Source organism: Rhincodon typus, unplaced genomic scaffold (assembly GCF_021869965.1).
Source record: "Rhincodon typus isolate 14 unplaced genomic scaffold, sRhiTyp1.1 hic_rhity00003866, whole genome shotgun sequence".
Classification (NCBI taxonomy): domain Eukaryota; kingdom Metazoa; phylum Chordata; class Chondrichthyes; order Orectolobiformes; family Rhincodontidae; genus Rhincodon; species Rhincodon typus.
This window is the reverse complement of record NW_025969504.1, coordinates 1-14,797: the sequence shown is the minus strand read 5'-3', so window position 1 is coordinate 14,797 and position 14,797 is coordinate 1. Positions and strand designations below refer to the sequence as shown.

The following is a 14,797-nucleotide window of genomic DNA, read 5'->3' as shown; positions in this document are numbered from 1 at the left end:
CTTCAGAAAAGCTTTCTGAAAGATTTCTGAAGAAGGGTCTAGGCCCGAAACGTCAGCCTTCCTGCTCCTCTGATGCTGCGTGGCCTGCTGTATTCATCCAGCTTTACACCTTGTTATCTCAGATTCTCCAGCATCTGCAGTTCCTACTATCTCTGCAATCCATATGTTCCAGTGTTGTTAGGAAGTGAGGTTGAGGATTTTACCCACTCAGAATAAAGAACCGTTCATACTTTTCCAACCTGGCTTTAAGGGGAACTTGCAGGTGGTGTTGTTTTTGTGTGTATGCTGTTCTTGCTTTTTTAAATGATAGTGTTCACAGGTTTGGGAGGTGCTATTGAACACTTAGTCAGCTGCTACAATGTATCTTGTAGATGGTACATGCTGCAGCAATGGTGTGCCTATGGTAGATGGGTGAATGTTTAAATGAATGTGCCAGCTTCTGAATTGATGTTGGAGCCATGTTCATCCAGGCAAGTGGGAAGTATTTCATCATAATCTTAATTTGTGCCTCTCCGATATGGAAAGGCCGCTAGGGAGATAGGCTTATCCATTCTCTGGCCTGCTCTTGTAGCCACAGTGTTTATGAATTAGACCAGTTAAGTTTAAGGAACCTAAGAGAAAAATAGGAAATTATGGACATGTTAAGGCCAGTAATTATTATCCCTAAATACTCTTAAATAGTTACAGAGCCTTGTCAGACAGTTTCAGAGAGTAGTAACAAGGTATTCAGATTGTTGTGGGTTCACCGTCAATGTAGGCCAGTAAAAATTTCTTTCCTAAAGAGAGTTGGAGAACCAGATGAATTTTCATGTCTGTCCAACAATTCCATGGGCACGACAATTGATGGAAGGGGTTTTATTACATATTGTTTTCTATAACAACTTGCATTTAAATGCCCCAGTTGCCATGGTTAGATTTGAGCTTATGTCTCAGATCAGTGGTCCAGGCATCTGGATTACGAGTCTAGTGGCACAACCACAATACTGCTGTATACCATTTTGTTCTCATCAAACCTCCACATCAGTACTTTGCATTCCACCAAAACACTCTGGTGGCTTTACTATTCATTCTTGCCAAGTTGTTAGCTGTGTTGCTATGCTACCTTTCCTTGGAACTTTCAATTGTCATTGATTAATGTACCATTACAGTTGCCCAGTGTGAGTCAGGAGACTCTGAAACATAGTGGGATTGGACGTTGTGTGATGTACTTGTATAAGCATCCAAAGGAGAACAGGAGCAACAAGGAACTGGCTGGAAAGCTTATCAGTATGTTCACTTTTACTGAATCTGTACTTTCCTCATGAATTTTGTTTTCTTTATTTTATCTCTTGATGGCTTGCACTCATGCCCTTTATTCCAATACTCTGGACATCACTGGTTAACCTTGTGTGACTAAGAAATCATTCCAGTAAATGCTGTCTCCGTGAGACATTGATGCACTGGAGAGAGATAATCCAGAAAGACGCTGTGGATTTGTACATTTTCTATGCATATATTGATGCAGTGGATTTTCCATTTTGGATTTTGTGTGGAACAGATGTATCGGGACTGTCTAGTTGCTGAAGCTGAAGGGATGCCATAAAACTGTTACATGGGTCCCAACACTGGCGTCAGCATTCAAAGTATCACTTGAAGGAAAGACCGTTCCGAAATAGTCTGTGGAGGTCGCTGACGTGTAACGCACACCCATGGTTGCTTCCCACTGTTATATACCAGTACAAACTGAGTGCAAGCAGGCTATCTGATCAGATGTATTATCACAGTACAGCCTGGATTGTCCTCACTGTGTCAATATATATTGGCCAGCAGGCATCACAGGCAAAGAATCAAAAGTGAAGTCTTGGCTTATTTCTTCATCCAGGGCGGTAGCTTAGGGATGCTGTGACAAATTTAGACAACTTAAGTTCACCCTCTGGCTGAGTAGGTTGGGGGAGATTGCTGAGGATATTAGTTTCGTCAATACATGTAGTAGTAGCAGTAGAATCCTACTGAAAGATGGAATTAAGTCTTGCTGGGTGTTTTGATTGGTATTATAGTACTTTCTTTGTTTTTAACTCAGATGAGTGGTCAAGACCAATCTTTGGCCTGACATCAAATTACAAAGGTATGACCCGGGAGGAACGAGAGCAAAGAGACCTTGACCAGATGCCAATGCGGCGGCGCCTGAGCAGGTACTTGACAATAGAAGCACAGTGTTAAAGTTGTAGCACTAGAGATAGGCTCAAAGAGTAGACCATGCCCCTGTCAAGTCTGATCTTGTAATTTCTTTTTGACTAATTGAAGATCAACTGAATTTGAGAATTCCTCATTCTGTCTTCAGTCCCTTTCTGGAAAATGTTGAATTCAACCAAAAGAAATTGATTTTTTTAAATTGCACTTGCTAAATTGGAAATTGTATTCACTGTTGGAGAGGTTTTTGGGGAGAGACGGCTGGATTTTACGGTTTTGACAGGTTGAGAGAAGCAGGGCTGAAGTGAGTAGTCCATTCACTCCCACCATCATTCTGTCAGAACAGCGAATCAAACATCATGATCAATTAGTAGATAACAAGGTGTAGAGCTGGATGAACACAGCAGGCCAGGCATCATTGGAGGAGCAGGAAAGCTGACATTTCGGGTCTGGATCCTTTTCTGAAGAAGGGTCCAGACCCGAAACTTCAGCTTTCCTGCTCCTCTGATGCTGCCTGGCCTGCTGTGTTCATCCAGCTCTACACCTTGTTATCTCAGATTCCAGCATCGGCAGTTCCTACTATCCCCTCATGATCAATTAGCAACTGCCCTGGGCCAAGAAAGCTAATTAACAATCCAGAGGGGCTTCAATTGGGTATTTAGCTGGAACAACAGGTGGGAGTGCACGTATGCTGTGAACAGGAAGAAGGTTACGGCTATCAATGTAACAGCTCAATACCCCTTCAATCTCTCCTTAATTCTTGTGGCAGGCACAAAACAGTGAATAAATGAAACCAAAGCATATACAGGCCATTATCAGCTGACTCTACTGCTGTATGCAGCCACAGACACACAGGAAGTTAATGGTCTCATTAACTTTGGTTCTTGTACTGCTTTCTCACACCTGGTGTAAAGCTTTCCAAATTTTTTTGCAACTGACATCTGAAAAATGGAGTATGTAGAAAAGAAATTGCGACCACTTGACTCTCAAACAAGCCCAATAACTGATTGAACAAGCTATTTCAAAATGACCAGCAGGCTTGCAGTTTCCATGCCTGCTGGTTTTCCATAATATTGGAGAACGGGGTGATGATGTGAGATTGCCAACCTGATACCATCATGCTTAGGCTGGGGGCAGCACCTAGTTTGTGGCCATAAAGCCCAATGTCACAAGTGAACAATACCTTACTGTAGATTAAATGTCTTCCACTACTTTCCAAAACTGATTACAATATGAACAAATGCATAAAGCAGTTGGTGAATTCAGCAGATTCAAATGAGATGGAGTATCATCTGAAGTACAGATAACAGGACAGTGATAGTGTTATGGTCTACAGTTCATGATGTTGATTTTCCAGTTTCTCTTGTTGGTGTGTGCTACTTAACCTAAAGGTCATTCACATGCTACCGGGTATTACTTTATTCAGGCGGTGCACCTTTTAAAAAAAAGTCTGTGTATTGCACTTCAGTGAATGACTTCAGTGCACTTCAGTGAATGACTTCAGTTCACTTCTGTGATCTATATTCTGATGCACTGATTCCATTGCAGCAAGAGTGCATGGTCTGTTAGGGCACATCACGCAAACTGATGTTTTACTGAGTGTTATCAGTGTAAAGGGATCTAAACTTGGCTCTTATAACATACTAATGAAAGAATTTTCAGGGGTCATATCCTTGTTATTGATTTGCAAATATCAGTTCATCCCTATTGAACTGTATTGAGTACTGATATATTTCACATCTACTTCCATTATAAAGTAATTAGAACTCAATTTTCCTGTTTAAATTTATAATGCAGCTAACTGCAGGTTGGGGACTTCATGGACAAAACCAATACAATGTTCAGTTGTCTGGTAGCGAATATTACAAGAGAAGCTGATTCAAGTTGTATTGCAAGCATTTGCTGAAGCATTACTAAATGGTTATTGGTGTTTAAAGCTTAAAAATGTACAAGTCACTGAATTACAGATGGAGAGCCCATCTCAGACTTGTGCTGGCTTTGCGTGATGGCCGTGGCTCTCTCAGAATGGGTTCTCACTATGGCGAATTGCCTTTTAATTGTTGGCTCATTATATAATAAGCTTTCTCACTTCTTCAGGATCAACATAAAAATGGAAAGTGCTGCCATCACCTGGAGGAAAAATTATCCTCAACAGTTGGTCTAGTGGCCTTTCCCATTCTGCAACAACCCCTGTTTACTACTCGTATTTGCACTTCTCTCACAACAGAGAAACATTTCATTGGCCTTCCCTATGAGTTAGTCACTGTACATCCTCATTTTCAATTACTGAATGTTCAGGTGGAGAAAACCTTTCCAACTAAGAAGCTTTATCGTCTATTTCATGAACACCAAAATGTACAGCAGCCATAGAAGTTAAAAGCTGAAGGAGGTCATTTGGTGCTAGCTAATTGCTAGACCAGTCTGATACTCACCCTTCTGTCTCACTCCCCCTCTATATATTGCGTTGAACAAATGTTCAAAGATTGTGAGTGAGATACTGTAATTCTTAATAGTTAAATGAATCAGATTATTCAGAACCTGTCTTAGTTTGGGGTTCTGTTCATATCAGAAGATGGGTCTCTGTTTGACCTTACTCTCTTTCTAGTGTAATTAACCACATTGATTCAGTTTTTGTCGAGGATGTTCCAATAATAACACCCTGAACTGCAGAAATTGTTATACTAGCAATTTCATAAAAGCTATGTGTTACCTGCCAGTGATCCCTCAGATCAAGGACTTTTCCTTGCATGATCCTCCCTACTCACCAGTGTAGACACTGCCTCATATTTCCCTCCTCCTCCACGTCAGCAATATTATTAATATGTGGAAGTTGAATGTCTTTCCAAGAATCGCGAAGGCTTTATGCATTATATGTAACCCAGTATTTTCTGACATTGCACTAAATCTGTTGGAAGTTCTGCTGCAGGACAGTGCAACGTTTTGCCAGATTTTACCTTGGTAGGTAGAAATCACTTTCTTGGTTATGGTTTCAGTTGAAATGCTGAAGCCTGGGTGATTAGTCTGATTATCATATTTATTTTATTACACATGTTCACATGCCTATTTATAAACAGCATTTTTTGGATTTATTGTCAGGCCTGCCTCTTAAATGTTCACTGTTAGCTCCAAAAATCCCTTCACAAATTAAGGGAAGCATGCTGCACAGGGATACTGGTGTTGGGCAAGTGTGAATGGGGAGCACAGTAATCTGTCTGTATCATTGGAAAATGTGTGATCATTTGTCTCTCTATTGATAGTATTACATTTTAAAGACTGAAGTTTTTGCCAGTTCGTTTTCTGAGAATATGACCACTGATTTGTTTGTTAAAATGGGTTGAGAGTTCCCATTCGCAACCAGATAGAAGAGTTCTGAAGAGCCCATTAATCCCACAGGAGTACTGGATGGGACAAGTCCAGACTTCAAAATGTACACACATCATTTCCACACTTTTCCTTTCATCCACTGTGGCTCTCCCAGTTTTATGGAGTTTCTGTCACTTTGTGCACTCTGTTTCTGTCACTTGAGTTTCTGTTTGAGATTTTATTTCTCCATTAGGCTTTACGTTATCTTTATTTTTCTGTATAAATGGTCATGTTGCGGAGTTCCCACAACACCTATAATCTATTCGTCAGCTCGCAACATGGCTGTCCACAACACCTGCCCTAAACTCTGCTTCATTCATTTATAAAGAGACCCTAGGGATGAAGACAGCGACGATAATGCAGCTGATGTCATCTCTTCAGATCAAGGACGCGACTACAGGTTTTCGATTCAATGATTTTTGCTTTTTTTTTTGTTTTATTTTTTCATTTATTTCAATACTGAACAATAAAGATTGTTTAAAGTTTCCTGTACGGCTGTTCCCTATGTTTGAATGTTTGGGGAACGAAGCTTCCCTAGGTAGCCACTGGTTCAGCTTCACTGGTCTTACTTGAACACGCAATCTGAATTCTTCCATCGAAATTGGCCTGGCTTCAGGTCACTCTGAAATCAAGCTGTGTAAAATTGCTCTGAAACTGATGAAGCTGTGAAATCTGCCTGGCCAGAAAATTACTTTCTTGATTATGGATTGATAACAAGATACTTGTTTGGGGATATTTTATCAGTTCCCTAAAGTTGTTGTAATGTCACTAAATCCAACTTCAGGTACTTGGTAAAACCCTATTTTAGAACGGAATACTGTTGTTTTGGGGAGCAAGCTGGTAATTCAAGAAGGAATCATGAATGATTTTTTTTGACTGTGATATAGCACATCTGTATGACGCACTGTTAAACATCATCTTTTGGCTTTAAATAGAAAATCGAAGAGGTCGATTTGAATTCTTTATTAAGACTAATTAATCCAAGAATAGAACAGGGGGCATGTGCATCCATTACTGTGTAGCTGCAGGTGTGGGGGATAGTGTGTTTGTTTGTTTGAAGACTCAACTTCAGCCACATAGAAGTGATTTCTCCCCATTTCTTCACATTCATCATGTACCATTGACCACAAGGTGGCTAGGCAGGCGAGTTTCTGAAGTGGCTGCCAATAAGCATCAAAACTAAGTAAATGAGAATTGAGTGACTTTCTGATGAATTTCATGTCTGCTTGGCTCTGTAGGTAACTCCCTTTAACCCTAAATTAGAAAATCATCTGTTCAAGTCACATAATCTAGACTGATACTTCAGCACTGTACAGTAAAAAGGAGTTTCTGCATTTTCAAAGAGCAATACGAACTGAGAAAAAAGGAGTTGGTGCAAACCGCTTGACCCTTCGAGCTTTCTGCACCATTCATCCTGACTAATTTTCTACCTCAACTCTGCCTTCCTGCACTATCCCCTTATCCTTTGTCTTCCAAAAATCTATGTTGAATGTTCTCAACAACAAGATCCACAACTCTAGGGTGGAGAATTACAAAGATTCACACCTTTTGAATGAAGAAATTTCTCCTCTCAATCCTCATTGGCCAATCCTTTATTCTGTGACATAGACTCCATGATAATATCTTTCAGGTTGTTACAAAAGATTCCGTAGAGTAATAGGGCTATTTTCTTCACCAACATTGTTCACTCAACTAAGACCACCATGAACAGATTAACTGGTCATATATTAATTTATGATGGATCTTGCTGTGCACTAATTGCATTGTGCTTCAAAAGTACTAACTTGGCTGTAAAGCACTTTGGAACATCCTGTGGATGTCACACATACTATACTGATACGAGTTTATTCTCTCCTGCTCTCCGTGCTAGTTAAGTGACACGGAAATGTCAACTCCTAGTTAGCTGAAAGTTCATTGTGTGGAGATGCTTTGAACTTTGTCCTTTCTAAAGGATAGATGCATTTTGTGCATTAAATCGATCAAATACATCAAGTATGAAACTGTATGTGTAGGAGGTCAAGCAATTAGAATAGAATCACTAATTTTGAATAAGCAGAATATTTTATGGTAAAGAAACTATTAATTCAGAGATCAGAAAGTAGAAGCATGAATTTTTTCCTTGGCCAGTCATCATTTACCCAGAATTTTTAATAATGATACCTGAAAAGTAACGTTCTTGTACGTTACTCCTGACTCTAGTCTTTCTGTAGAAGATGGCTGAGTGCACAGCTTCGCTAAATAACAAAGCTTGAATTGGTAGATATTCAGAAAGGAGGAAAAGAGGCCTGTTAGTTTGTGTTGTTTTCCCTTGATAAGCAATCTCAGGTCAGTGCATTTATCCAAGTGCTGCCCCTATCTTTCTGTAAATTGTGCGAGGAATGAAATAACATTGGTTTTGTCTTTCCTTAGTTCTGGTGGGCAGACTCCTCGCCGAGACCTGGAGAAAGTGTTAACAGGAGAGGAAAAGTAAGTGTTAAGCAGTTTGATTGAAGGAGGAAACTGGACAAATGATAATCACTGATAATTTAAATAATTGCATATAAAACCAGGATTTTCTGAGAACTGTTCATTCATCACTTCCTTAGCAAATGTTCCTTTTTAAACAATAGGAATCAGAAAGGTAGGGAGTGGGGGTCATACAAATGACTAGGACTTAATCTGCATACATTGGATCTGATCTTCAAGCATACAATGCATATTTATCTTTGCATTTCAGAGCACTAAGACCTGGTGACCCAGGATTCTGTGCACGAGCCAGAGTGCCATTACCATCAAACCGTGATTATGTTGTTAGACCAAAGTGGAATGTGGAGATTGAGGCGAGCAGGGTGAGTGATAAATGGTTTGAAGTTTGGTGAACTGTCATTCCAGAAAATATCAATTCTGAAAAGAAAAAACTGTCAACCAATGCAGTGAATTGCAGGTGTTCTACTGCCTAAATAGTAAAAATATCAAAGGATTATGAGAATAATGTGGGAAAATGACCTCAGGGCATAAGATCAGCCACGATTGAATTTAATGGTGCAGCAGGATTGATGGGTCAACCAGCCTAATTCTGCTTCAATTTCCTATGACTAGCATGGATTCATTTGAGTTTGATCCCCCTGCCATCTCACCAATTAAGTGAGGAAATGCTAAATTCAATTCTGTATTTCACCATGTTCAAACTAGAGGTGGGGGCTTGAAGAAACATTTTACTACTGGCTAGTCTAGAGTTGGGTTGGCTGGGCCACAAGAGGAAGAGGGAACTGAGCTAGCATTTTATTTTGCTCTTCTCAACTAGGGTTTAGTACAGAAAAAGAGAACAAATGTTTCATAGAATCCCTACAGTGTGGAAGCAAGCCATTTGGCCAATTGTGTCCACACCGACCCTCGGAAGAGCATCCCATCCAGTGGAATAGGCTCAAGTGGCTGAATGGCCCACTGCTGTTCTTGTATTCCAAATAACCTCTGTTCTCCTGACCGTAACCATCAGACCCTGCTGCAAATGCATTTCGAAGCAAGATTGATGATTTATCCACATTTGAATGTTACCACCCTTTTCTTCCTATTAGCCATTGAGGAAAGATCTAAGCTGCTTCGAAAAACACAGGAGGTTGTTTGAAGAAAACAGGAGGCTAAACAAAATGCAAAGGGCTGTCAAATTCAGCGTTGATGGGAATAGGGTGCCCATGTAGTTGGTCATCATGGAAGCTTTGACTGTATGGTATCTATTAGGGAGGTGTGCCTTGATATCTTTTCTTTGGCACATGCTACTGTTGCATGACGTCACTAATATTTCCCCCTGAGTAGCAGCACATTTGCTTCTTGCTTCATGATCTACTGTGCAATTTTATGTTCTGCTTTTCTGGTTATACTTAAGTGGGTAGATTTCTTTAAAAAGAAATCTGTGTTAAAGCATTTGTGTCTTTGCATAACTAACGGAGTTGATGCAGCTTCTTTAAGTGTATTGTGCGAGATATGTTCATATTGTCTCCATTGGGCGTTTGGTCCCATTGCTGATTTTAAATACTAATGGTGCAGTGGTAAACGTGAAACCTTTTCTTTCAATATTTTCCAGCTCTGCTTTGGTCACAAGCAATATTTTATCCCTTTCATCCTTGGAGCACCAACACCTGCATGTTCCCCTCCAAGACTCTCTGCATCCTGACTTGGAAGTAAATCGCTCATTCCTACAGTGTCACTGGCACAAAATCCTTCAACTGCTTCCCTAAAGGCATTGTGGGGATACTTGCATCAATCGACTACAGCAGTTCGAGAAGGCAGCTCATCATCACCTTCTCAAGAACAACTATGGATGGGGAATAAATGTTGGCCCAGCCAGCGATGCCCATATCCCACAAACAGATTTTCCAAAAATTCACAGTGTGATGAGGTTGTAAGAAGGCTGCTGCTGTGCCTGAATACAAATAGGGCTGTGTCTTGGGATCTCCCCATTCTGGCCCATTATGTCTACACTGACCATGATGCCATTCCAAACTAATCCCATTTGCCTGCACGTGGTCATCTCCCATTTCGACCACCAGTCAATTTGCATTAGATACAGGGAAAGTCCATCCCACTTTTAATTTTGTTATGTAGGAACTGGGTAAATATACACAGGTGCATCACCAAGTTAAGAATTTAAATCACATGGATTTGCTGACCAATAAGATGATGCACATCCTCTTGAAAGGTTGACCATTTAGTGATCAAGCTGAATAAAATTATTGGGTATAAGCTATTGTCTCACAGGAGCAGTTTTGAACCCAGAAAACCTTGACATCTTCCAATACTATGCTCTATACTCGGAGCTGCCTGTATGTATCCAATGGTGAAGGTCGTGAATATTCAAGATGGTAAATGAGGTGTTAAATAAGGTGCTTTTTCTTGGATTGTGTTGAGCTTTGAGTGTTGTTGGATTGAAAGCCATCCAGGAAAGTGAAAGTATTCACACTCTTACCTTTAGAGTTTTAGATGGTGGACATGGCTATGGGGAGTCAGAAGTTGAATTACTCACTGCAGATCACCAAGGTTCTGACCATCTCCTGTGTCCATGGTATTTATGTGGCTGATTCAGTTCAGTTTCTGATACAAGTTAACCCCCAGATGCTGATGGTAGGGGATTCAGTGATGGCATGCCATTAACTGTCAAGGAGAAATGGGCAGATGGTGAAATTCTCTCTTGTTGGATGTGGAAATTGACTGGCACTTAAGTGGCATGAATCTTACTTGCCACGTACCATTCCCAAGCCTAAATGTTTTCCAGATCTTGCTGCATATAGACATGGACTGCTTCAACACCTGAGGAGTCATGAATGGTGCTGAACATTGTGCAAACATCTCCACTTCACACATTATGTGGAGAGAAGCTTATTGTTGAAGCAGCTGAAAATGGTTAGGCCTAATTCAATACCCTGAGGAGTAAGGGGCTGTTATGGCATAGTGGTAATGACCCTATCTCTGAGCCAAGAGACCCAAGTTACATACCCATCCTGAGGCGTGACACATTCTTGTGCAGTGGTAGTGTCCCTACCTCTGGACTAAGAGTCCCACGTTCAAGTTCCACCTGCTTCAAAGGTGTGTAATAACATCTTTGAATAGGTTGATCAGAAAATATCTACCCTGAGGAGTTCCTGCAGTGATATCGTGGGACTAACATGATTGGCTTTCCAAGATTGGCTTTCCAACAAGCTTAGCAACCTTCATTTGCATTAGTTATGCTTCCAGCTGATGGAGTTTTCCCCCAAATCTCATTAAGTTTGGTTTTATTCAGGCCAATCTCAGTCAAACACTGAATTGCAGTCTCATGCTGAGTTCAGCTTTGTTACATCTTATTATTTCTTCACAACTTTCTCCTCAGTTTGACTCACGACTTTTTTTCTTGAGCACGATCACTTATGCTGGCATTGGGTTCTGCAAGCATCAATTGTCCTGTTACTTTTTGAATACTGGAAAGCTGTTGAACTTGGTGAGAGGAGAAAATCACAACCAAACCAGTCTTCTCGTGATAGGGTGCTGGTATGCAGTTTATTGCAGGAATCACTACATAACCACCGGGAGCGTTGACTGAGGTCCCACCTTTTTGCCTGCCAAGGAACACTAAAGCCAATTGTATTGCAACCCAAGCTGAGATTTTTCAACTCAGTGCAGCTCACAATTTGATCTGAGATTTTTCCTGTTCTCTTTGGCTGCTCAGCACAGTAGATGATGCCTTTAGTCATTGATATAGTGGAACTACTCCAGCTCTAACTGTCAGTTTAAGGCATCTGAATTATCAAGATATGTTTTAAAAATTTTGGGGTATTGCACTTCAGCGAAACATGGAGTTTGGCATCATCTAAACAAAGCTCTTTTTCAAAAGTTAATGAAAACTGGTTGCTTTAATTGCCATTTTTTCCATTTGGATTTTGGAAGATGAAAAGTCACAATTCTAAGTTGAATGAGTTCTTATCTATTCTAATCAGCCCACTTGTGACTTTGAAAACCTCACCCACATTCAAATTCAATGAGACATACACACAGCGACACAATAGATCATTGAAATTATATAATAATTCTCCAAGTCGGTTAAGAATACAGGAGAGAACTTGAAGGGCCTTATGTTTTACATGTTAAAAAAAAAACTTCAGTTATTATCCATGTACTTGTCCAATGTTGACAGCTGCTTATTGGTTTTATGTTTTGTTCTTTTTGTGCCAGGGATCAGTTAAGAAGACATTGAATCGTCTTGACAAACAAATGCGTCGATTTCAAGATATCAAGAAAATGACCAAGTCATCGAGGGCAGTAAAGATCAGCATCGAAGGCAATCGCATGCCACTGTGATCATCATTTATCAATAACTCTACTTGGAGCTGGTGAATGTAGTGCAACCATGTACATACAAGATTGTGTACTTCCATCCATCCGGCCCAGTGGAATCAATATACCTCCTCTGTTCTCTTCTGTATTCAGGCATTTTTAACAGTGGTTTGTTGAAGTCTTGGAATGTTGAACTACAGCTAGCTGTAGCATCCGAGCCCCGGATAACGTCACCTGTCCTGACTACAGTACATTTGGTGAGCCCACTCTACAGATCAAACAGATGAGTTTTACTTATCTGCGGACTGCATGTATAGAGGTTGGATAGATATTTTATTTCTAAGCAAACTGGTGTCCAGTGTTGGAGGAAGATGACCATCTGGCATTGAACCAAGTTGCTGCCCAATTAATGGAGTAGGGTGGGGGGAGCGCAGAAGAAAATGACTTATATTAAATATAGACGTGTGCTCTGTTTGGATGTATTGTTTGAAATGTCTGTGGTCTCTGCCAGATCAGCACACCTATCGCATTGTTATGGTTGTTAAGCCTTTCAGTAAACTCTCATTAACTGGATGAGTCTGTAGGTGGATGTCTTGGTTAAAGGCTGGGCTGCTCATGTTGATCAGACAAATTGTAATGAAATGCAATGTGATTGTAGGCACATGCCACATTTTTTTAAAAACAATAAACCCCTCTTTGTGAAGGTTTGTAGTTGTCCATAGTCAGTGGTTGGCTGTCAACCTCATTCCTCGCATACACTTCCTGCTCCTTTCAGATTTTAATTGGAAATGACCACTAAGTAAGCAACTTTCAAGGAAACTCATTGTGTAATCCACAGGTTCTCGACAAGTTTGCGGCCTCATTGCTGTATCTGAGCTGGTATTAAGTAGCCCACCAAAAGAAAACCAAACATGGGGAAATAAATTAATGTGATGATAAAGCAACCAGAGACACAGTTGGGATCATTAAGGCAAGTTACTATTCAATAAGAGGAAATCAAAGCTGGGGTCTCTCTGTATTTGCACAGATTAGTGTGAGAGAGGACGAAAAAGCAAGGCATTCTGCATGTGGGACGATTATTTGGATTCACTGTGCGAACCGAGACCCTGGAGGGAGGGATATACCGAGGTAATAAGACCATAAGTCTTTGCAGAGTGAACCACACTGAACATCATTTCCAGAGATAGTCTGTTACTCAAAGATTCATTACGTATTTCCATAGTGATCTGATTGATTTTATGAATACAATCTGGTAACATTCTGTGTTCACATTTTCTTTACACTGATTTATTTTTCCTCAGTTGAGTAACATGCGTCTGATTTCAGTGGCCCCCACCAGCACTCCTCCATCACCTTCCCCTTAAAGAGTTACTACTGCTGCACCACTAACCATTAGATACAATTCTAATTCTACATTTATACAGTTTATGCATTTTAAAGAAATGCTGGCTTTTTTGAGGTAGAAATAATTTGCAAATTGAAAGGATAGTTTTGAGAGATTTTTGGTGTGGTGATCACAGAGAATCTGAGCTCACATTGGTGAACTGCCTTCAAAATACAAATAAAGCAAATACAGTAAAATCTCCGTTATCCAGATTCCAAGCATCAGGACTTCCCCTTTTTAATCTTGGATGCTGGTTGCATGAGAATTCCAGATGCTTGGAGTCTGGATAACTGAGACTTTACTCATACCAGCAATTGAAAGGGAACAATGAATCAAATGCTACATTAAAGCTAGTTCAAGACTTATATCATCAATAAAGTCAGAATAAGACCATAAGAAATAGGAACAGAAGTAGATCATTCGGACTTTCAAGCCTGCTCTGCCGTTCAATAGGATTGTGGCTGATCTGACTTCAATATCCTGAGAGAACTAAAGGAGGTGACTTCTTTACACTGATAAAACCTTAGTTCTCTCAGGGCAGTGACTTAAAAGGAGTTCGGGGATTTATATATACATATTAATCAATTAAAACCTTCTAACTGATTAAAGATTTAACTGCATCTCAGGCTTGTTTAATATGTCCTGATCAGTGTTGTGACCCTTTGATCTTTTTCTGATACTACCTCTCTCACTAACACCTGAAGAAGGAGAGCGGCTCCAGAAGCACGTGTTTTCAAATAAACCTGGTGAACTATAACTTGGTGTTGATTGATTTCTGACCTTGTCCACCCCAATCCAACACCGGCACTATCACAGCCAGGTATACTGGTATTTATGAGCAGTCCTGGCTGTTCGCTTTTAAAATGTCCATTCTCCTTGTGCCAATGACTAGTCAAGTTCTCCCAGTGCCACTATTTCTCAAGCAACCTGCCGATTCAGCTAACCAGAACTCCCCAGTCCCCATGTGTACCTGTTACTGGGGAGATTGCTGTAATAAATATGTATGTTTAATTGAGAACAAAAACAGAAGTTGCTGGAAAAGCTCAGCAGGTCTGGCAGCATCTGTGAAGAAAAAAATCAGAGTTAATGTTTCAAGTC

At 40.3% G+C, this 14,797-nt stretch overlaps 1 protein-coding gene across 2 annotated transcripts; it reads left to right on the top strand.

The window, feature by feature from the left end:
* Positions 1 to 1,131: 1,131 nt before the first annotated feature.
* LOC125481850 (protein IWS1 homolog) lies at positions 1,132 to 13,022 on the top strand. 2 transcript variants are annotated; one of them, XM_048593776.1, is made up of 6 exons: positions 1,132 to 1,266; positions 2,060 to 2,171; positions 5,861 to 5,932; positions 7,942 to 7,998; positions 8,249 to 8,360; positions 12,214 to 13,022. In XM_048593776.1, the coding sequence occupies exons 1-6, from the start codon at positions 1,203 to 1,205 to the stop codon at positions 12,337 to 12,339; spliced, it is 543 nt and encodes a 180-aa protein (XP_048449733.1). In that variant the 5' UTR covers positions 1,132 to 1,202; the 3' UTR covers positions 12,340 to 13,022. The 2 variants fall into 2 exon arrangements, with proteins under 2 accessions (XP_048449733.1, XP_048449735.1); XM_048593778.1 differs by lacking the exon at positions 5,861 to 5,932.
* The last annotated feature ends 1,775 nt before the right edge of the window (positions 13,023 to 14,797 follow it).

Excerpts from the sequence above, each read along its gene's own strand:
- LOC125481850 (XM_048593776.1), top strand. The coding sequence starts at position 1,203 with ATGTACTTGTATAAGCATCCAAAGGAGAACAGGAGCAACAAGGAACTG. Across the intron at positions 1,267-2,059 it reads ACTGGCTGGAAAGCTTATCA|ATGAGTGGTCAAGACCAATC; the intron begins GTATGTTCACTT and ends TTTTTAACTCAG. Across the intron at positions 8,361-12,213 it reads TGGAGATTGAGGCGAGCAGG|GGATCAGTTAAGAAGACATT; the intron begins GTGAGTGATAAA and ends TTTTTGTGCCAG.